A 23,215-nucleotide genomic window follows, 5' to 3' on the forward strand; every position below is an offset into this window, starting at 1 on the left:
TGGTGGTTATTGAAACAAAAACAGCGGCCAAGAACCGGGGAAGCACCGTGCCTCCTGCTCCGCTGCTGCAGGGACCCACCACGGGCTTGAGTGCCAGCCACAATGGGCTCCAGATCTGCCAAAGGAAAGGATCAAAACGAAGCCAGCAGCCGGGAGGAGGTGCAGGGTCGAGCCTGAGCCACCAGAGGTGCTCAGGAAAAGGGTAAATGTCCTCACTTCTCCCCAAAGCAGCAGTGGAACCACCGGCAGAGCTGGAGCCTGTTCCAGGGCCACGTGGTGGGGGAGCCGCCATTTGGGGAGCAGGCCGCAGCCCCACAGAGCAGCCCGTGGAGCTGTGCACCAGTAAATTAGCGTGTACAACAGGAGAGAGCATTTAAATAACCCCTGTTAGTTAATGTCAATGGATCCCACAGGGCTGCAGGGGGAGATTTTTCACCTGCCCAGTGTCAGTATGTAAGCATTAGCACGGCAAATTACAGCCATCCTGGCAAAGATCTCCCCAGTTCCCTACACCACGGTGGCGAGGGCCGTGCTTTGTGCAGCACACAGCTCCCTGCACCCGCTGAAGTGCCAAGAAGGGGCAGCGGAGCGGCTGCAAATCAAGCAGCTAAACCCCACCGCGCAGCACCCGCGAGCGGGATTCGAACCCGCGACCTCCCCGCTGAGGAGCCTGCGGTGCGAGCCGCGGCGCCACGGCGGCCGCACGGCACCGCCCCGCTGCCGTGAGGGGCCCGGGCCGCCAGGGGGCGCGATGGCGGCGGGCGCGGCCCCGTGACCGGGCGGCGCGGAGCGGCCCGGCCGCTCCCCCTGCACCAACCCCCTCAGCGCTCCGGCCGGGCTGGGCCGGGCCCAAGGGAGCCGAACCGGGCCGGGCCGAGCCGCCGCCATGTGGCTGGGGCCCGAGGAGGTGCTGCTGGCCGGCGCGCTGTGGGTGACGGAGCGGGCCAACCCCTTCTTCTTGCTCCAGCGCCGGCGGGGACACGGCAAAGGGGGCGGCCTCACGGGTGAGGCGCGGTGGGGCCGGGGGCAGGCACGGCCCGGGGGGTGCTGAGGGGACGAGAGGGGCGCGGGGGGTGTGGGGGACCCGGGGTGGGCGGCGTGAGGGGCTCCGGCCTTCTCCGGGACACCCCCGGGCGGTCCCGGGCCTCCCCGCTTGGCCCGGGAAAAATTGGGTTGGGATAAGGGGTTTTTGGGTCACTGAGGTGGCCTCGGGTCTTTGGGGTGTGCCTCATACCCCCCCCCCCCCCCCAATAAAAAAAAAAAAAGGTTTAGGTGGGGGAGAGCAAGGTGTGGTTTGTCACGAGCGTTGCTGTGATACTCGCAGATCTCGCTGTGGTACTGGCGGGTATGGCTGTGGTACTGGTGGGTATCGCTGTGGTACTGGCGGGTATCGCTGTGGTACTCACAGGTATTCCTGTGGTTCTCCTACACATTTTGGGGACAGTCACGGTGCTGTGCGTGGACAGAGGTGAAGTCATGCAGCTGAGCGGTAATTGTGTGTGTGTGCGGCTGCCTGGTATCCCTGGCTGCTGACGGGGACCGTTAAACGAACGTAACTGTGACCAAGGCACGGTGTGAACGACAACAGAATTCCCTCAAACACCCGTGTACATGCAGAATGTCTGCACCGTTATGTAAATAATAAAGGGTGAAAAAGGTGCCTTTTACATTGGTTGAGTTACGCACAACCAGCCTCATGTGGTTGGCCCTGTGGACCAAATACAAAAAATACAAACTACAGAAATGACACAAGCGATAAACATCTTTAGCGTATTTCATCTTTTTCACAATACTTAAAATGGTTTTGAACTACTCTCTTATGTAACGCGGTTTCTGTAATTTTGTGTGTGAGTATATAAATGTGTTCTGGAATTTCCCAGTCTCTTCACAAGGAGAAGTCACCCTTGGCGCTGTTCTGGACGATTAAACATTTAGACTGATCTTTTCTTAAGTGCTTGAAGCTTTGAGCCAGTTTACTTCCTGAGCAAGTTCAGCCCAGTGAGAGTCTTCTCCAGAGCCCCTGTGTGCTGGAAGCCGCATGACCTCCTCGCAGAGCTGGACAGCTGCAAGTTAACATCTGGGAGTTAGAATGCAGATATTCAGCCAAGCTAACAAGTTGTTTAAATTGCAGTTGTACTCAAGTTCTTGTCTCCATGTCTTGTTACTGGCACACGTGTCAATATATATGACACATTGAGTGTTGTTATAGGAAGTATACAAAATGAGTTTTTAATCCATATTCTGCCAACAACTATACAGAAGATACCTGGAGCCAGAGCAGATCCTGTTGTATTGGGTGCATACGCATTTGTTTTAAGGATTACCAAACTCCATGTGGCTGTTCTCTGGCTGATCGTGTTATCTGTGGTGCTTCTCTTGAAGTAGGCTCAGTGCTATGTCCCTAATCTGTTGCTTGCTTTTGGGTAGCTGAGGGAGAGATAAAGGGGAGGAGGAAGCAAGTTTCACAGATAGTGAAAGATACAGACGAGTACAATTTGCTCAGGCTCACTCAAAGCATAGGGAGGATGGCAGGGAATTGGGCCTGGGACTCCTGAAGAGCAGACCAGAGGAGCAACTGTGCTCCCTCTCCCTGTTCGACGATTAGAAAATGAAATAATGAAGATGTTGCAAAATTAATTTATGCTAAAGGTACTCATAGTACATTATATAGAATGAATAAAGCAAAATATCTTAAATATTTGATTTAACTAGCAAATTGATTTAATTGAAATGAATGGATTTGCTTTACAAAGTCTACTGGCGGTCAGCATTTAGTGCTGAAAATGCCTGCCTTTTCATTTACCATATTAAAAAAAATACCTTCTGAATTACCAAATTTTGGTTCTCTAGCTGCATTCTTTATTTAATTGAGGTACTTACAGGAATGTCACTGAAACCTGGGAGTACCAGTTTTCTAGAACTATTTGATTCCATTTTGGAATGGACCTTGCCTTCTGTTTGCATAGTTGATGCTGAAAGATACTGTATTGAAAACTCTTTCGTGTTGTAGTTTAGTGGCTTAAAAATCAGGTAGTAGCAGAAGCTTGGAATTTCTGGAGACTTCATATTCTTGTGGCAATCATTTGGATTCAGTGATGAAAGATCTTAGAGGCTTATGAGATTATTGCCCGTACTGAGGACAAAGCTCTGTTTTTCAAAAAGTATTTTTGAGACAAAGTTAATCTGAAGACGTCCCACTTTAACCGTCTCTCCTATTTGTCCGGACCCCATGGAAAAAATGCATTTAATTTCATTATAAAACTCTCCTAGGAAGGCAGAGGATCATAATGAGGTTTAGTAGATATTTAATTGCCATCTAAACTTCAGCCATTAACAGTGGGATTAGCTTTGGTGGCTCATAGGTAATTTGCTTTCAGTGACTGGATTTATGTCTTTGTTTTCTTGATCAAGAACCATCACAGGGTGCATAATAGGAACACTGGTACTTTTCTGTAGTGTCAATGATGTATTTTTGCTTAACCCAATTCTTTGGTTTGGTATTGCATTGTTTTAATTTCTGTGTTTGCTTCCTAGGTCTCCTTGTGGGAACGTTAGATGTGGTTTTGGATTCCAGTGCCAGAGTTGCCCCGTACCGTATTCTGCACCAGACTCAGGACTCTCAAGTGTATTGGGCAGTAGCGTGTGGTACGTATCGATGTGACTCTTGTCAGAGGCTGGATTCATGTTATTCTCTTCTCTGTATTCTTCAGGTGATCAGTTACCCACATAGGAGTATTCTGTGACTGCTCAGGAAATTTTGGTGGGGCAGTGGGTGATGCCAGAAATGGCAAAACTTCTTGGCATTGTTTAAACTATAGGTTGTGAACATAAGGCTCTGTAAAAGCTTCCACTTCTGCAGATGTTATGAAATTTGTATCTTCCAAGATACTGGTTTGTAGGGTCATAGAGGATTGCTCAGAAAATAAAGCTGTGATGACAAAGATTGCTGTGGGATAATGAGTGCTGTGCCAGAACCTGCTTACCAGGAACACAGTACAAGATGGGAACGTGTAAGGTCATTCAAAGTGCCAAACACTCTTGTGGAAATCTTCTTAGTGTTTTGATCCTTTTTTTTTTTTCTTCTTCTGCTATTTCTGGCCTGTAATAGATGTATAGCTATAGTATATCTGTAAAATATATTAATATATCTTTTTAAAGCAGCAAGAATTCTTGGCCTCTTTTACTTGACAGATATAACTGCTGCATTGGAATATTGTGGTGCAACCTTCTGGTATCCAGTAGTGAACTCTGCTTAAGGCTTTAAGTCTTACTGGTTGCTGAAAAGAAAATATCTTAAGACATATTTGTTAGAGTGGCTTTGTTTACAATAAGCATCTTCACTTCTCACTTTGTGGTTCAGAAGTGAAATCTGAGCATGAAGTAATTACTTGCTAAGCCTGCAGATGTTGAAACCTTGTTTTCCCTGTTCCCATCTTGTCCCCAGGCAACCAACAAAACATTCTCCCTTGCAGAGCTGCTTAAATTCTGCAGGAGAGAGCCTTAGAAATTGCTGCGTTCCACAAAAAAAATCAGTTTCACTTCTGACGAAGGAGGAGGCAGAGAAGAAAACAGGAAAATAAGATGACAGAACAGAAACTGAATAGGAAAAAACAAACAAACAAACAAAACAGAAAATGTATTAGCCACATGTGGTGCAAATAATTCTGTAGTACCTTGACACTCAGTGAGCGTGTTTTTGTACAATTTCAGTAGTGCAGTAGTAGCTGATATTCTCAATATTTCAGTTACTTTGAAGTAATGCAACATGGTAGAATGAGATGGGCTATGTAGCAACTGTATGGAATTTGATAAATTATTATACTAGAATAAATACATTATACTAATCCAAAGTACTATTTTTTAATCATATGATATATTCACGTTACTGTCAAAAGAAGAGTACTGGCATTCACGTAAAGTTATAAAATTTACATGGTTCTCTAGCTGAAAAATGTCCATCTTTAATGTATGGTTTGTCATGTGTAAATACTAGTGGGCAACGTTCCGGTTATGCATGCAGCTTCAGCCTTCAGCATTTTGTTCTTAGAACTCTTTGTAGGAATTGCAGAATTTTAGTCATTTTGTGTATGTTACTCTAATGTTGTTCATAGAAAGACCTCAACTATTGAGACCTGTCTTTTAGCAATTTGTTTGCTATCAGGTGGTGAGAGATGCACGTCATGAAACAACTAGATGGGATTTATTCCCCCACCATTACTACTTGACTGTTGGTGTGTTTGTTTTTTCCTTTGATGACCAAAGTATCCTGTAATTGATAATTCTGCGCTCTTAAAATTAGCCATTTAGTATTATTCAAAATTAGTTATGCTTCAAAAACAACATCAAATGGCTTGAATAAACATCAAGTAAACTTATACACAAAAGCAGAAGAAACTGTATTTGTTGTCTAATTCATTGACCTGTACACAGAAACTCAAACTCATAGTCCTGCGGTCCTCTGAGACAAGGCAGCTTACTTGCTTCTAGTTTTTGGTTTCAGGTTTTGGAGTTATTTTTGCTTATGAAACCACAGATTAGCTGGGGTTTGGTTTTGTGGCCGGGTATCCAACTACAAATACACAAATATTGTTTCTTTGCTGAAGCAGCCTCTTAGATAAGAAAGTCAGGTAGAGCAGTAGCTTTAGGGGACTGTTTGTTTCCTGCTGTTTTCTTCATTTCCATCATTAACCACATTGAGGGGTTTAATGTTCTAGCAGAGAATTTGAGTAGTGGGAGGCATGCTGTTAACATTTTTACATATCCCATTGCTTTTGTTTGAAACTTCAAAAGATGAATCTACGGGAATTTGGCAATGAGAAACTTACAAGTGTCTTTGACTTGCAAATTTTGTCTGCATTTAATGTTGTTTCTTATCTTAAAAAATTGAATTGCTATTTTATTTCTTTATTTCTGCATAAGAGAATAGAGTAATAGCCATTGATAGAGGTGAAGAAATCTTTTACTAAACATAAATCTCTGAAACAATTAAGGGAACAAAATGTTAATGAAAGCAACTTTTTATAGAAGAGTTCATTAAACTGGTTAGACAGTGAAGCTTGTCCTCTGTGAACCTTGTGGGCTATGTGGTTAAAGACAACTAACTGTTTGATACAAGTTTTGCTGAGACCTTTTTTTTTCCTTTAGGAAAGCAAAGAACGTAGCATTTGAATATTTTGGTTGCTTTTTGTTTTGTAATTGTATGTTCTGTGCTGCCCATGAGAAATGAAACCCCTTTGGAGGTGTAAAAAGTGTGATTGTTCTGAAATTTCAAGTTTCTTCTGAAAGTTCAATATTTTTATTCTAGACAATTAGGAATTAAGAGTACTTCTTGTCTGGAGTGTAACAATGCTTTTTGTCTGGGAGAAAACACTATTTGCTGTGTAATTGCAAATAGGATGATGTGTTGGTAGTGTGCTTATTATCCTCAGTGGCAACTGAGACATTTCATTAGACACATAATGGTGTGTATATAATATCCTCAACATGTATACAATTGATGTGTTTGATGTTTGATCACTGTTTGGTAATTATTAATTTACTGCTATAAACTTGGAGAAAAAAAAGAGCTTGTTCTAATTTCTTTTTTTTCTTTGCTCTTCCCTTCATATTTCACCCCTTCAACTAGGATCATCTCGTAAAGAGATCACAAAGCACTGGGAATGGCTGGAGAATAACTTACTGCAGACTCTATCCATCTTTGATAATGAAGAAGATATCACCACCTTTGTCAAGGGCAAGATACATGTAAGGGACATGTTTCCCTGAAGGACTTCTAGATCCTGATAATGAATAGGGAGGTGGTATGAAGAGCTTTTTACCCTTGGAAGGGAGGAAGCAAGAGCTCCATTGCAGAGCTTCAGACATACATTGGAAATTGTCATGAAATGCATACAGTGTTGTGAGCATGACATTACATCCATAACGCTGGACAAATGTTGGGGGGGGGAAGGTTATGGGCAGTAGATGTCAAGGAGCAGCCTACTTAGGGTAACTAATTAAAATCTAATCACTTATTATAATTCTTGTGAACCTTTGACACGGTGTTAAACTAAAGTTGATCTAGGAACAAACATGGGGGATAGAATTCTAGTTTTTAAGAAATGCATTTGTGTTCCCATGATGGTCTAGAAGCCATCTAGGATGTAAAGGAACTGAACCCTAACTTGCATGGGTATTCAGACAGGTGTCTCTGCTTGTTGTGCAGTTAACACTCTTCAGATGACCAGCACACAGATTCTGCAGAGTAAAAACATAACGTGCGTTTTTTTTTATTGAACAGAAGCAGTGTGAGGCTTTTCTAGTACTCTTGTCAGGTTTCTCTGTAGTTGCTGTGTGTCTGTGTGCGAGAGAGATTGTGGTAATTTGTTTTTCCTTCTGGCTGGTCAAGATCTGACGGCTTGCAGAGTTCAGTGCTTCCTGACAGATGATGATCTTCCTGTTGAAAATGCGTGTTTGCAAGTGAAAGCAGACCGGTTCTCCTGCAGGGTGTTCAAAGTGTTACCAGACCAGCTGTGAGAAACGCAGTCAAATGTTAAACGTGAACCCTAGCTGCGTGTGTTCAGGAGCAGATCAGCTCGTAGACTCCCAGGCTATCTGACTGCTCCTTCTACATGTCTTTACTGTTTCTCTAACTTGACAGGAGAAATGTTAACTGCTGTGTTGTGTTTCTTCTTTCTGTCTTCCGGATTGCTGCTGTGACCTCTAACTGTATATTCTGTCTGTCAGCAGACATCTCTTATCTCTGTGTCTCTCCTCCCATGTCCTTCAGGGAATTATTGCTGAAGAGAACAAGAATCAGCAGCCCCAGAGCGAAGAGGATCCAGGTAAATTCAAAGAGGCTGAACTGAAGATGCGGAAGCAGTTTGGGATGCCAGAGGTGGAGAAGTTGGTCAATTACTATTCTTGCAGCTATTGGAAGGGGCGTGTTCCCCGGCAGGGTTGGCTGTACCTCACTGTCAATCACCTCTGTTTCTATTCCTTCCTGCTGGGCAAAGAGGGTGAGTTACAAACTTACTAGTTGTTTTCCTGCTATTTCCCATTATCTTTTTGATGTGGGTGATCTTTCATGGGGACTTTTTTTTTTTTTTTTTTTTTTTTTAAAGCTGAATGGTGTTTGTTTTTTTCTTTCTCTTTAGGAATCCTTTTGAGCTCTGGCTCAACTTGTAGATCTGTCCCTGCACTCGTAGACACTTCAGTGAAGTTTAAACTGCCAGGTTGTGCACCTGGGCTTTTACTTCCACTGAATTAGAGAACCAAGCAATTTTTTGACTTCAGTGAGTTTTGTTTGAGAACCACCCAGTAATAACAAAACTTAACCCCCCCGAGTACTAAGTTAACTTGCTAGAAAGAATTAAAACATGAGTAATTGTAATTGAAAGCATTTAATGGATAGAAGAAAGTCCTTTGGAACTGCATTATTTTTAGTCCAGCTATTCCCAAAGAATATTTCCAAGTATTTTTGGAGAACCCAGAAAAGTGTAAAGAAAATAAATGTGCATGTGTAAGAGGAGAAAAATACTGCTACATTGAGAGCTTTCTTGCTGCTTAAGCTTCATTTCTGATTTTTGTTTCGTCTCAAATTGTAATAGTAGCTTTTTTAACTTTTTTTTTTTTCCTAGTGACACTGGTGATTCAATGGGTGGATGTAACCCAGCTAGAAAAAAATGCTACCCTGCTGTTCCCTGAGTGCATTAAAGTGAGCACAAGGGACAGCGAACTTTATTTTTCCATGTTTCTTAACATCAATGAGACCTTCAAGCTGATGGAGCAGTTGGCTAACATTGCTATGCGGCAGCTACTGGACAATGAGAGTTTCCTACAGGACAAGTCCCTCCCAAAGCCCAGGAAGCCTCTTAAGAACATCTCTGCACTAAAAAGGTGTGTGTTTCCAGCAGTGAGAAGACAGAGGAAAGGGGATTGTAATAATAAATCAGCATTACTGTGTAGCTCTCAGGTGCCCCTGGGTTTTTCTCACTCTAGACAACGCTTCAGTTATTTCAGTCATTAGCCCTCTGCCTGTTGTTTTTTTTCCATCCCTAATTGGTATTGAATTCACATAAACCCTCATGTCTTTCTCATGCATGAAGGTACAGACTAGAGGCTCTCAGAAGGAATTTTCAACTTCAAACTACTAAAAATCATATTTAAAAAAGAAAGTTTGAAAGAAGAAAATGACACTGGCCCTTTGGCCTGAAGTTCAAAAATTATAAAAATAAATAAATATGTATATTGCAAAAAATCCTTCCACTGGGGACTGTTCTTAACAGTTTCTGAATCTGATATAACATTTCGGTATTTCAGATTTGTGTTCTGAGATGCGCTTGCCTATTTTGTCTTGTATTGCAGGACATACCTTGTCAGTGAAGCATGTCTGAAGGCTGAAAGAGGAGTCAGATAAGGGGTAGCATCTCAGTTAGAGAAATGAATAGTAAGAATTCACAGCACAGGCTGGAGTTTGTTATTGTAACGAACACTTATGCTAGTGTTTGTGTGGGTTTTTCAAAGGAGAAAAAAAACTCTAGGGACTACTGTCTACTTTTCCCCAGAGACCTTGATGCTCGAGCCAAAAATGAATGCTACCGTGCCACTTTTCGGCTGCCCAAGGATGAGTGCCTGGATGGACATACAGACTGTACCTTGTGGACACCATTCAACAAGATGCACATTCCTGGCCAGATGTTTGTTTCCAACAATTACATCTGTTTTGCCAGCAAGGCAGAGGAGGCTTGTCATCTCATCATTCCTCTCAGGGAGGTGGGGATTTCTTAGTTGTGTATTACTACAGCCTTTTGTTATCTTTTTGTCTGCTTCTAGCTTTTGTGTCATGCTTTGCAGATAATGGAGAATCTGCTAGATCCAAATGTCTTCTGCCCTTGTCTTTGTCTTCTAGGTGACAATAGTTGAGAAGGCCGATAGTTCCAGTGTCTTGCCCAGCCCTCTGTCCATCAGCACTAAAAGTAAAATGACCTTCTTCTTTGCCAATCTGAGGGACCGAGATTTCTTGGTACAGAGAATCTCTGACTTCTTGCAAAGAACACCATCCAAGAAACCATGCGGCAGTGACAGGGAATGGAAGTGGAATATGGGTGATCCTGGATGCGAGGTACTAAGGAAATAGGTGGGAGGAGCATTTTTGCACCTTTCAGGCGGACACAGGGATAGTTCTTGAAGGACGATTTGAAGGAAAAGCCAGAACTGTAGCCACCTCTTCTCTACCACCTCTGTCTCCAGTCTGGCAGATATGTTATGTATGACTTAACTTTACAGCAGTAGAAATACATTATGTTTTTTATCAAAGTAAATATTTGCATTTTCCAGGAAGTTCCAGAATTGCCTTCCAGCAGCCCACTTGCAGTTAGCCCCCCTTCTGCTCTCAACAATCGACCTGTCAACTTCTGCGCAGGGGAAGTGCCAACAGCCTCCCAGGGACTGCTCAAACTTTTCAGAAGAAATTCTGAGGAGCTCTTGGGACCCAAAGGGGTAAATGATATTTTAACTTAAATCAATTAACTATAAATAGTGTATAGTAGGTGGCAGATTTCCTGTCCTGCTCTGAGACTATAAATGCATTTTCTCCCTAGCTTCTGTCACCTCTGCAGTATCACTGTCACCATGGTAGTGCTGCATAGATGTAACCTAACCATCAGCTTACTGTATCAGTACTGAGATACATGAGTAGAGGCTGAGAAACTTGTGTTACTGTGCTTTTGGGATACAAATTAGTATCTGTGAAGAACTGCTTTTCTTCAGATCAAAGCAGTAGAGAACTGGTATTTTGGCTTCCTAGACAGTCATCTTAGACCAAGGTTCTTGCATTTATGTAGAGATTTGCAAGGTGTAATATCATTGCTAAGCCCATGTTTCTGCTGTGGAGATGACTTAAAGCAGGTCAGAACTGATTCAGAACAGTATAGATTAGCATACACCCTTTTATTCAGCAGGAAGAAGAAAATCTTTAAGTGTCACAGTGCATTTCTTTCATGAAGTGTAGGCCTGAGTACCCAGAAATCACCTGTTATGCAAATATAAAAATGCTTTGATCTCCTAAAATGGCTTTGTTTGTTCCTGTGCAGGCAAAGGAGAAGATGAAGGAAGAGTCTTGGAACATTCATTTCTTTGAATATGGGAGAGGGATGTGTATGTATCGCACTGCCAAGACTAGGGAGCTGGTGCAGAAAGGAATCCCAGAGAATCTTCGTGGAGAGCTGTGGCTACTTTTCTCAGGTAGGAGGTTGTGAGGGATACTTTGGCAGCTAGCAGAAAAAAGTGTTCTGCACATCTCAAGGGAAAAGGTATAAATCACAGCTCATTTCAGAAGAGATAAATCAGAAGTTAACTCCACCTGAATTATACTTCATGGTTGTCTTGGACAAAAATGCAGTGATTGCATTACTAATATGACTATTTATGAGTGTAGTTGCTCTTTGGTCAATTTTGTCTGAATTTCAGTGTTGGGACTTACACTCTAACCTGATGCTTTAACAATGAATTTGTTTCTGTACTTACTTTCATGTCTATTTGTAGTTGCTGAGTTTGTGTAGTGCTTCCTGGATGCCTCTTCTCTGATGCTGTGGGCATAGAGCCTATATTTTGAAGCACAAGAAGTGATGCAGTATTTATTTGTCATTACAGGGGCTTGGAACGAGATGGTCACTCATCCTGGTTACTATGGAGATCTTGTGGAAAAGTCAATGGGAAAGTACAATCTTGCTACAGAAGAAATTGAGAGAGATCTGCACCGTTCTATGCCAGAACATCCTGCCTTCCAGAATGAGTTGGGAATTGCTGCCCTCCGGAGAGTCTTAACAGCTTATGCATTCAGAAATCCAACAATTGGGTATTGTCAGGTAAGAAAGAAGTCTCAGACTTATCAGCCCCTGCATGGTTACCATGACTGTATTGGATCTTTTCTTGGTTCAGTTTCAAGCTTTTCCTTCTTGCTGTGCATGTGATGGAAAGAAGTGGTGATGTTGCATGGATCTCTTAATTATCCTTTGTATACAGCATTTATATAGACTTTGCACATATCTGTTATGTGTGGTGACACATTCTTTCAGTAGTTTTTGTGCTGGAGCTCTCCTTACTTCAAGAAAAGCATCTCCTGGTTTCCTTGAAATAAGCAATGAAATCAAGCGAATAGTGATGCACATGAGCAATATATCGCAAATGAAGCCAGTTGCTGTTTCGCAAACAGCTCAGTAGAAATTCAGATTTGTTTTGTGTATTTCTGTGCCATGAGAGGTTCTTGTTACATTGTTCTGTTATGATCAAAGCTTTTTCTGAAAACTCTGAAAATCATATATGGTCATGTTTATTAACAAAAGTGCTTGACAAAAAGTAGTTACATTATCTGCTGCCTCGCAGAGGAACTGAAACAGGAAGGTTAATTGTCTCAAGGTCACCTAGTGACTCAGATACCAGTAAAAGCTGGAAATAAATCTGACTCTCACTCCCACAAGACTGCTTTGCTGTAATCATGCTCTTTAAGTTTAGCTGATCTGTAATGACAGAATTTTCATGAACGTCTTCATGTTTCTTTCTCTCTCTCTCTCTCTCTCTCTCTGCCTGTGTTTAATGCTGCCAACAAATAGGCAATGAACATTGTTACATCAGTGCTGTTGTTATACTGCAATGAGGAAGAAGCTTTCTGGCTCCTAGTGGCTTTATGTGAGCGGATGTTGCCAGATTACTACAACACAAGAGTAGTGGGTGAGTCTTTGTCAATATCATGCTGGATCCTGGATTTTCAGCTACAGTTTTGTCAGAATCTCTCAGGAATATTTTGTTTCTTCAGAATTAGTTAAACGTGATGGGTTTTAAAGATGAAGCACGAGCCTCTTCCCTTTAAAGTTGCAGGTGTGTGGTGGAGGCGTAGAAAGAGATGCTATGGGCTACCAAGCTAAACAAGGAAGATGGAGTCGAGAATAATCTCCGTCTATACGTGTTATGTTTATTGGGAACAGGGTAACAAATCTAAACAAATGTGTTACTTTTAGTTCTGATATTAAGAAGCTGATAGGAAATCAAAGTGAACTCATAATGTTTTGTTTAATAATTGATTAACTTGGTTATAGTACCATGACCTCACAAATTCGAGTTCTGACATTGTTCTTGTCTCTTTTCCCAGGTGCATTGGTGGACCAAGGCATCTTTGAAGAACTTACACGAGAGTATCTTCCACAGCTGTCAGAAAAGATGCAGGAGCTGGGAGTGATTTCTACCATATCCCTTTCTTGGTTTCTCACGCTCTTTCTCAGTGTCATGCCCTTTGAGAGTGCTGTGGTCATTGTTGACTGTTTTTTCTACGAGGGCATCAAGTTTATCTTGCAGGTGTCACTGGCCATACTTGATGCCAACATGGAGAAGTTGTTACAGTGCTGTGATGAAGGTGAAGCCATGACTATTCTGGGCAGGTACCATTACTTGTTCTTACTTATAACTGAATGGTAATGGTACCCTTTTTAGTCATCATTCCTTTGTACCTTATAAGAGAGAGTCTTTTATAGTTCCCATGAATTCCATTACATAGCAGGTCATAGAAATTTGTCTAGAGTGAAACTTGAGCACCAGAGATGTTTGCTATTGCTTTTTGCAACAGCTGAAACAAATTTTCAGCTGAAGTATGAGCTGAGGAATCCCATATTTGCAGAGCTGTTTGTTTGGTGGCATACAACATTCCTGTTTCTCAGTTTGAATTTGAAATCCACAGGGTTGCTTATCCAAAATTCACAGAAGAATTCTAATCCACTATTAAGAACAAGTCCTGGCAAGAATGGCCTTCTTGTAACAGAAAACTTGATCAAGCAGATATTTCGCAAGTGTAGTAAATAAAAGAATTTCTTGTTTGAAATGTGAATCTGTCCTATTTACAGTAAGATCTTCAGCTTACTGCTGGGAGCCTGCCTTTGAAAAGAACAGATATTCCCAAAGTAGAGTGAACATCAGCTGTCTGTCTGAGATGTTGAGGATAGCATTGTGGGTTAGCTGGGAAAAATTAAATTTTCTTATGTGTTTACATTAATAATACAAAGGAGTTAGGACTGGTGCATATAGCATATTACTGCTTTTCTTTGACACTAATCCTGGAGTCTTGGATCTGTTTGTTTGTTTTCTCCACAGGTATTTGGACAATGTAGTTAACAGACAAAGCGTCTCACCCCCTATTCCCCACTTGCACGCCTTATTGACGAGTGGAGATGACCCACCACTTGAAATTGACATCTTTGACCTCATCAAAACATCCTATGAGGTCAGGTTCTGGCTTAGTTTTTGCCTAAGTGATTTTTCTCCTCTAAAATCCAGTTTTATACAGACGGAATTTGAACTGCTCGTAGCTCGAGGTGCTCAAGGAGTGCATGCTCAAGCCATTAATATTTTTGTTTGGTATAAGTAGAGCCTAACATTTTTGACTATTGTGGATTCCAAAGAGTCTCTCCAGCACCAGTGGAGACTGTCAAAAATCATGAGGTATGCTGCAGAAACATGGAAGCATCCCAGTTCATTTCCACAGTTTTTTTCTCACCTTTTTGCTGCCAGTAAAAGGTTTCTGGGGGTTCTAGATAATCTCTGAGGGTACACTACACTTGTTAAAGATCATGTAATTCAACAGGGATTATTTGTTCTTAAGGAGATGATGCTGACCTGGTCCACTTTTTTTTTTTTTCTTTTGTAGAAATTTAGCAATTTGAAGGCAGATGATATTGAACAAATGCGTTTTAAACAAAGGCTGAAGGTGATCCAGTCCCTAGAGGATACAGCCAAGAAGAGTGTGGTATGTGACTCCCAGATTAAATGAGCTACCAAATGGCATATTAATGCAATGCGTTTTGCTTTAAGAATCAAGAAAGTTTGCTCTGTAGCAAACCTGGTTTTAAGTCACTTAAAGAATGGCACTTAATGTGAGAAATGGATTTACTGGCTGGAATAATGGATTTTCAGTTTTCTTGTTCACATAGGTCTAGTTAATCTAATAAAATGGTTTAAAGTGATTGGGCATGATCAAATTAGATACTTGGCATGGAGGGAGATAAAAACCATTTATAGGCCTCATAATAGTCTCCAATGCCTAACACTGTCTGTTTTCCTACTTGCCTGTAATCTTTGAGAAAAATAGATAGCAGATAAGTATTTTTCTCCTATTTAGAGGGTATGCTAGCATGTTGGGGAATTTTACAGAAGGGTTAATGGCCAGAAATGAGTATTGACATCTATTGCAACTATCTCCCACACTCCAGGTGGGGAACCTTGTCCATCTGTTTCTTTTGCTGTTGTTTTTCTGTGCATCTGAGTCAAATATCTGAAGATAGAAACAAGAGGGAGGGGCAACACAGGGTTCTCAGTGCTGCAGAGACAGGAAGTAATCAGTAAGTTTTTACTAGCTGCTTAAAATGTCAGTGGTTTCTGCTTGACCAGAAACTGTCTTCTTGACCTGTAATCCATAGCAATGGAAGGTATTGGAATGGTTATGTTTTCTCTCCTCTCTTGTGCCATATCTCATTTTAATTGTTTTCTTCTCTTCTTTGTTACACAGATTTTTCACTGAGTCATATTTAATTTGTCTAGCTTTGAAATAAATAACTCACTCTGTTTTTTCCCTAACTGTAGGTCCGAGCTGTGTCTAGTGACATTGGTTTCTCTATTGAAGAACTAGAAGAGCTGTATGTAGTGTTCAAGGTAAGAACCTATAGAAGCTATAGAGTGAGGAGGGGTGTGTTCTGACACAGAACAAATGTCAAAATAAGTAAAAAAGGAAGTAGTGATTCTGTTTTTATTCTTGATCCAACTTGTCAGAAGCAGATGTGGGGTTCTGTTACATGTGGTGCAACTGAGACCGGCTCTATTACGAAATGATTCTTGGGGGGCAAAGATGGTCAAACCAAGTTCACAGTATTTGAATGACGCTTATTCAGAGAACACAGTCAAGAGAAAGGAATGTCACACAGCACTTACGGAGCTAGGATTGACTTATACCTCAGTTTTTATTCTCAGGTTTGCCATAGAGTTGCTCTGTAAGTGCTGTGCCTCTGTTTGCCAGTGTATGTATTGTTTAAAAAAAAAAAAAAATCAAACTTGATTTACCAAGGTCACTGCAAATTCAGTTCCACTCTGCTATAGACTCAGAGTCCTAGTTCTAAAATCTGCATTTTTCCTTTGCAGTAAATACTGAGTTTCATTTCATTCAAACCTGAAATAATCTTTTTTGTATTTTTCACTTAAATTTGTTCCATATGGTTTTGTGAAATCCCTGTCTCTTCCTTCACATCATACTATTTTGTAGTGAAATAATGCTAGTAATAATGGTTGAGATAAACAGTGTGTCTGACATATCTCGTCTCTGCTTACTTGGTGCTATTCTTGAGCTATAAGAAAGTCTCCACTCCCATGGATTGTTGTAGTATAAAATAATCTGACCTATCAACCCTTTCCCTCCAAAGGCAAAGTATCTGATGAGTTGCTACTGGGGAAACAATCGTGCTGCAGCTGCCCGCCGAGATCAGAGTTTGCCCTACCTGGAGCAGTATCGCATAGACATGGAGCAGTTCAAAGAGCTGTTCATCAGTTTGACACCCTGGTCCTGTGGTGCACATACACCTGTGCTGGCAGGACGCTTGTTCCGGCTTCTGGATGAGAACAGGGATTCTCTCATTAACTTCAAGGAGTTTGTTACAGGGATGAGTAAGTGGTATTTCTGGAGATCTTGGAATATTACAGAAAAACATTTTCTGTCCTCTTCCAGAGAACTAAAAAAATAAAGAGATGGTGATGTTTGCACTATCATGAAGGGAGGGTTGACAGTCTTACATGATGTTTCAGGCAGAACAAAAGATGCCTTTTTCCTGCTAGACAGTCTCCCATTTTGGGAAACAATACGTGGTAAACCTACAAGATGAAGCTTTGCTGGGGATATTTCTTTGCTGCTTCTGCAGAGAGTTTTATTCAGCTTAGCATTTCCTCATTGCATTAGAACTCATTCTGTTTTGAGTTTGTGTGCAGAGGGTGATTCTTTATCCTAACTGCTGTTTTTCTTACTCTTCTGATTTATTTTTTTACTTGCAGGTGGGATGTACCATGGTGACCTCACGGATAAACTCAAAATACTTTACAAACTTCATCTGCCTCCTGGTGAGTGATTGCTTCCATATACTGCTACTAGTGAGCATGGTCTGTTCTGACATGCAATAGAAAAGGGATGCCTCATGAGTTTTGCTGATGAAATGGGTAATGCCACTGTTCAGTTACCTTAGAGATCTTAACATTTCTTTCTCTGTGAGTACAGCTCTGAATCCAGAGGAGACGGAGTCTGCTTTGGAGGCCACGAGTTACTTCACAGAGGATGTTACAACAGAAGGTAATGCAACACTTTGTGCCTGTACACCTCAGTTTAGGTAGGAGTTGCAGCACAAATCCATGTGCTGTGAATGGTGATTTTTGCAAGGCATGGTCTCATGGTGGGCAACATGTTAAGATTGCCAGTGGTTTTGAGTTGGCTGCTGTTATTGCATGATGGGAAAGAAGTTTGGAGCTTCAACTGCTGAGCACCCATTTCATGCAGGACACAGCACGCTCTGAAGCACAGAGACAGCTGAGAAGGAGCGGTGTGCTTTTACCAGTTCCTGTCTCTCACCCTGATTTGGGTTTTTCATGCGAGTCTCATTGTCTCTCTTCTTGTTTTTGTTTCTTTCTCTGTGTTTGTCTCTGTGTGGCCTTTTCTTCTGTTTTATCTGGGATATTGTCCCCTCAACCCCTCTTTCTTCTGCTCCAGTATCTCCTTTTGTCTCAGAGCTGGATTTCTGCCTGCCCTGTGAGTCTCAAGGTCAGTCCATGGATTATGTGCACACGTTGAGCATGGCTGTAATGCTGATATTTTCTGCCAGCACCAACATGCTATTTTAAATGCTCTGAAGTTGCTGCTGCTCCTCTGTCATGACATTCCTGCTGTGAATAAAGTATTATAAGTAATTAAACACACTTCAATATATTCTACCTATTGTGTTTTGACCTTGGCCAAAATAGGTTTTGTCCATCTTAAGTATGGACAAAGTATGTTGTTTGTGCTTTATGTTTACCAAAAAAGAGTAATGCTCCAAAAAAAAAAAAGAGTTAAATAAAAGGGGTAGTTGCACTGTTTGGTGCTAGATGGCTAACTGAATAAGTCTGAGCTCAGACTAGATTTCCTGTGTAGTCTAGTGACGATATAAGGAACCAGAAGTGAAATTCATAAAATTAGACTCTGCAAATTACTGCCAAAATGTCTGCTCAGCCCATGAGTAATGGACAGTGTAGACATTAGTCACTTACCCTATGTACTCAGTAGTGGATTAGTTTTTTTCCATTTGTTATCTTGCTTTGGATAACGGAACTTTTGTCTTTAAGCCATGCCATTGCTTAGGAGCCTTTTATGTCTGTTTCACCCTTTCTTTTAGAGTTCTGTCATCTCCCTCAGCTGTTTCACCCTCTTTTTCAGTGTGGCTTCTTTTTTTCCAGTTTATCCCAACACCCTCATGCTTCTGTCTTGTGGGAGTGTGTGATCTAGCTTCTGTTAAATATATTCATACATGATTTTAATTTGGATATGAGTTGTCTTATAGTCTTCATGTGTTGTGTTGTTGAAAAACAGATATTAATGACTTTTTAATAATTTTGTTATTTTTAGAAACCCCAGACGACAAAGGAAGGAGAAATGACAATGGTCAAGAAAAAGGTAATTTCATCATAAAGACATTCCAATCTTGCTTCTTTCATATTACCAACTTAATTGTCCTTCGCTGTATCATGAAGACCTTTCAAAGTGACCCGCATGGACAGTGACAAAGTGGGATGTGAGCTACAAAGTAACCCTCCTGCCTTACTGCTCTGACTTTTTAGCCTACCAAGATCATAACATTTGAAAATCACATTTGGTTAGTTATCAACTAATAGAGTTAATTTATTAGAAATCAGGCTAATGCAGGAGTGTTAAGATTGCAGCCCAGAAGGCCAAGTGTATTCTGGGCTGCATCAATAGAGGTGTGGCCAGCAGGTTGAGGGAGGTGATTGTCCCCCTCTACTCTGCCCTTGTTGAGGCCCTTCCTGGAGTGCTGCATCTAGATTTGGGGCCCCCAAAGCAAGAAGGATGTGGACCTGGACCTGTTAAAGTGGGCCCAGAGGAAGGTCACAATGATGATTAGAGGCTGGAGCACCTCTCCTATGAAAAAAGGCTGAGAGAGCTGGGGATGTTCAGCCTGGAGAAGAGAATACTCCAGGGAGATCTTACTGCAGCCTTTTAGTACTTACACGGGGTTTATAGAAAAGATGGAGAGTGACTTTTTACATGGGCAGGTTGTGATAGGACAAAGGGGAACAGTTTTAAACTAAAAGAGGGGAGATACAGATTATAACTGTTTGGAGGAAATTCTTCACTTAGAGGGTAGTGAGACACTAGACCTGGTTGCCCAGAGAAGTTATGGATGCCCCATCCCTGGAAGCATTCAAGGACAGGTGGGCTGATCTAGTGGGTGGCATCCCTGCCCATGGCAAGGGGGTTGGAACTAGAGGCTCTTTAAGGTCCCTTCCAGCACAAGTCATTGTGAAGATTACTGCTCTACTGAATTTTATCAGATAAACCAGCAAAAAACAATGCAGCTTTCCTGAGAGATGCTTTCCTGAGCTGTCAATAAAACTTGCTTCCAATGTGTTTTTTGCTGAGATGGGGTTCTCTTTGTCTGAAACCATTAACCACCTGGCAGTAGTGCCTTGGTCTTGTCTTGCAGAGGAGAAAGGTACCAGTCCACAGGACTACAGATACTACCTAAGAATGTGGGCCAAAGAAAAAGAGTCCAAAAAAGAAACTATTAAAGATCTCCCTAAAATGAGCCAGGTAAGAATTGAACCTGAAGGTTTCCAGTTAGATGACTGACAGCTTATCAGAGAATTCAGCAATATGTGGCAGCTATTTTGCCAGCATGCTCAGTCATTGCCAGTAGATTGCCTTGCTCTTCTGGTCTGGTGAGCTTTAGAAGCCTCTAGTTCTAAACAGTTGCGTTTAATTCCTCAGTGGACATGTAGCTGGCTATAAAGCTGCTTTGTTTCCACCTGACAAACATGTTTGATTCTGTGCCTCCCGGATCATTTTTTCCTGTAAGACCTGCAATCTTTGTTTTCCCTCTAGAGCACTATGTTTTGGATACGCCACCACTCATACAAACTTGTTTGGCTTTTTGTTTTTGCATTGCCTGAAGTTAAAGTTGCTTAGGAGAGAGCAAAGAATGTGGTTACAAGAGAGTCCGATGACTAGTGCCACCTTTTCTGTCTCTAATTTCCTTTATGGGTGCTTTTTATACCAGTTGGGAAATGTGTAGAAGCTGACCACAAAAGAGAAACAGGGCAGAAGTAAAGCTTAGGTTTTCTCAGGTGTGAGCATGTCAGTATTCTGTTCATCTGGCAGCAAAAATACTGCCAGTATTAAATTCCTAGCTGTGTCTCAATTTAGCCTCTAGAGCAGAGAGAGGAGTTTGCCTGTGTTTGGACTGTTCTGAATCAGTAAAAGTCACTACTTGATGGGGAGGCAAATAAATGAAGAGTCAGGCAAGATGGTGTCTGTTGTTTCATCAACCACTGTCAACTTTTTGCAGCCTTAAGTATGATTTTTGGTCTTTGTCTTTGAAAGGAACAATTCATAGAGTTATGCAAAACCCTTTACAACATGTTCAGTGAGGACCCCGTAGAACAAGAGCTGTACCATGCAATTGCCACTGTAGCCAGTCTCCTTCTGCGAATTGGGGAGGTTGGGAAGAAGTTCTCCAGCAGACCTGTAAGGAAGTCTGAGGACTGCAAAACAAACAGTACCCAAGATCCTGTGAGTGAAGAGGAGTCACCAACATCTGAACAGAGTCAGAATTCGGCAGTGGAGCAGCAACCCCAAGCTGACCACGAGGACAAAACCTGTGGAGATCCTCAGCCTGAAAAAAACCAGCAGGAGAACCAAACGCTGGGAGATGGGTCAGGGGAAGGACAAGGCTCTCCTCTGCAGCTGCTATCAGATGATGAAACCAAAGATGATATGTCCATGTCTTCCTACTCCATGGTCAGCACGGGCTCCCTGCAGTGTGAAGACATTGCGGATGACACAGTCCTGGTTGGTTGTGAAGGTGGCAGTGCAGCTGCCAGGTACGGCAGTACCATCGACACTGACTGGTCAATCTCCTTTGAGCAGATCTTAGCTTCCATGCTGACTGAGACAGCCCTCGTAAACTACTTTGAGAAAAAGGTCAACATTCTGCAAAAGATCAAAGAACAGAAGAAGGTGGAGAGGCAGTTCAGTTCATCCAGTGACTATGAACTTTCCTCTGTGTCAGGGTGAACTCAAAGCAGTAATTGTCTTTGGGAAATGAAACGGGGAGATAATGTGGCAGATGGCAGGATGGTTTGATATTTTGTGTTTGTTTTTTTTTCTGTTATTGTTGTTCTTTAATCAGAGACCAGTAACTACACAATTATGATAGATTCTGATCGATAAGGGGCTTCAGACAGTGACTGCTTTCTGTAGGTGCTTTTTTGGCTACTTGGGCTGGCAGAATTAGATTTACATTCTCAAGAGCCATTAGAACCTAATAGCCCCTGGCATACAGAATCACCACCGTAAATTATGCATGTCTGCCTTTTGCTGTCTTTTATTTTAATGACGTTTTATTTCAGACAGTAACTGCTCCTTGCCTGCCCTTGTTTGCTGTAGGTTCCTGGGTAACTTGCACAGCAGATGCAGCCTGGCTTGAAACCATGTTCACATCTGGCTGCAGTCTGAGAGCTCATGCAGTGTCCTCAAGTGCTATAGGACCCTGACCTATAAATAAATAGTCTTGTAAGTTCTTCAGTGCTGTTCTGTGACCCAGCAGCTATAATGCAGATGTGCCCCCACTGCTCCCAGCACCCTAAGATCTAAACACACATTCTCAGATCTGCTGGTTTCTTTCAGATGTGATTTGGCACTTTCATAGGATATGATAACTTTTTTCTCATTCAGCATTCAGGAGACGGTTTTCAGATAAACTTGGTTTTCTAGCTTTTGCTCTTCTAATTCGTTGAAAGCCAATTGTTTTTAGTTTCTCTGGGAAACCACAAGCTCCTCAACTTGAGTGCAGAAGTAATATTAAGTCAATCAATGGGCCCTTGACAGTTGTAAGGAGGAGGGAGTATGTTCCTGACATACAAGTCAGTGAATCAGCCTCAACATTGCAGATCTGTGGCACGCTGGTCTGCTGGACTTTCCCTGCTGGAGCAGAAAATATTCATTTTCTTGCTGAGTCTCTTTTTTTTATTTTCTTTTTTTGCTAACTAACCATGGGTCCAATTTTCAGAAAGACTCCTCTAAGAATACTGTGATCAGTCAGCCCTTGCAAATGCTGGGGGTAGGAAGATTTGCAGGAGCGCTGTGCCACCTGCAGCTGCTGAGTGTGTCCCTTCTGAACATCTCGTGTACAAAGTGTCTGACCACGGACGTGCTCGTAGAAACTGCTGCACATCAGAGGGCTTTTACACCTGAAGAGGAAGAAGGCAAAGCAGTGTGGTGCTCTGCCATCAGCCCGTTATGGGAAACCCGAATAGACTAGATCTCTTTCCAGTTAAGGAGATTAAATAACTGGGAGACTGAGCGACTGCTCTCTAAATCGGCAAAGCCCAGAAGAAACTAAGAGTTAGCCTTCTGGTAGCAGGGCATCCGCTCCGAGGAAGGAGAATTGATGCTGTCTGTACAGCTGAATTCATCTCAGTGCACAAGCATCTGCCTCGAAGGGCCGGAGCGAGAGATGCTGGTGCTCAGCGAGAGCAAACCCCGCACTGAGGGCAAGGTTTGCTACAGCTTCTGGCTGGCATTGGGAATGTAAAGGCTGGGAAGGACGCGTGTGGTCGGATGTTCCCATTTAACACTACTCGGTGTGCTACTCAGTGTTAATCCCCCCTCGTGACGTTCTCTCTGTGTATTCACAGCTCGTACGTATTTCTTATTTTCCTGCCTCCTCTGTCCTGTATCCGGAGAGCAGCCATGAGTAAAACCGCTTTTACTAATTATTCAGTAATTTATTGTAATTTTTTAAAAGTCCAACTACTCCATGTGATTTTACACTGTCTGTCTGACCTGTCATGTACTCAATAAACGAACCAGAACCCGATGGGCATCCTGGGCTGCGTTTTGTTTGTTTGTTCCCTGAGCTCATGGAACGGTGCTTGGGCCTTGTCCATGGCA

At 42.2% G+C, this 23,215-nt stretch overlaps 1 protein-coding gene across 3 annotated transcripts; it reads left to right on the plus strand.

Moving 5' to 3' along the window:
* The first annotated feature begins 790 nt into the window (after window positions 1-790).
* On the plus strand, window positions 791-23,145 carry TBC1D9B (TBC1 domain family member 9B). 3 transcript variants are annotated; one of them, XM_084295516.1, is made up of 22 exons: window positions 791-1,004; window positions 3,535-3,645; window positions 6,626-6,744; window positions 7,769-7,997; window positions 8,619-8,877; window positions 9,546-9,753; window positions 9,890-10,102; window positions 10,318-10,479; window positions 11,073-11,223; window positions 11,632-11,846; window positions 12,591-12,708; window positions 13,127-13,412; window positions 14,119-14,248; window positions 14,672-14,770; window positions 15,604-15,672; window positions 16,434-16,674; window positions 17,056-17,121; window positions 17,276-17,347; window positions 17,762-17,812; window positions 18,653-18,700; window positions 19,749-19,855; window positions 20,645-23,145. In XM_084295516.1, exons 1-22 carry the CDS (start codon window positions 887-889, stop codon window positions 21,335-21,337), a joined length of 3,765 nt encoding a protein of 1,254 aa, XP_084151642.1. In that variant the 5' UTR covers window positions 791-886; the 3' UTR covers window positions 21,338-23,145. The 3 variants fall into 3 exon arrangements, with proteins under 3 accessions (XP_084151642.1, XP_084151643.1, XP_084151644.1); XM_084295517.1 differs by lacking the exon at window positions 17,762-17,812; XM_084295518.1 differs by lacking the exons at window positions 791-1,004; window positions 6,626-6,744 and having other exon boundaries at window positions 3,583-3,645.
* Window positions 23,146-23,215: the final 70 nt, after the last annotated feature.

The sequence above is a fragment of the Netta rufina genome (genome assembly GCF_964035555.1).
Source record: "Netta rufina genome assembly, chromosome: 14".
NCBI lineage: Eukaryota > Metazoa > Chordata > Aves > Anseriformes > Anatidae > Netta > Netta rufina.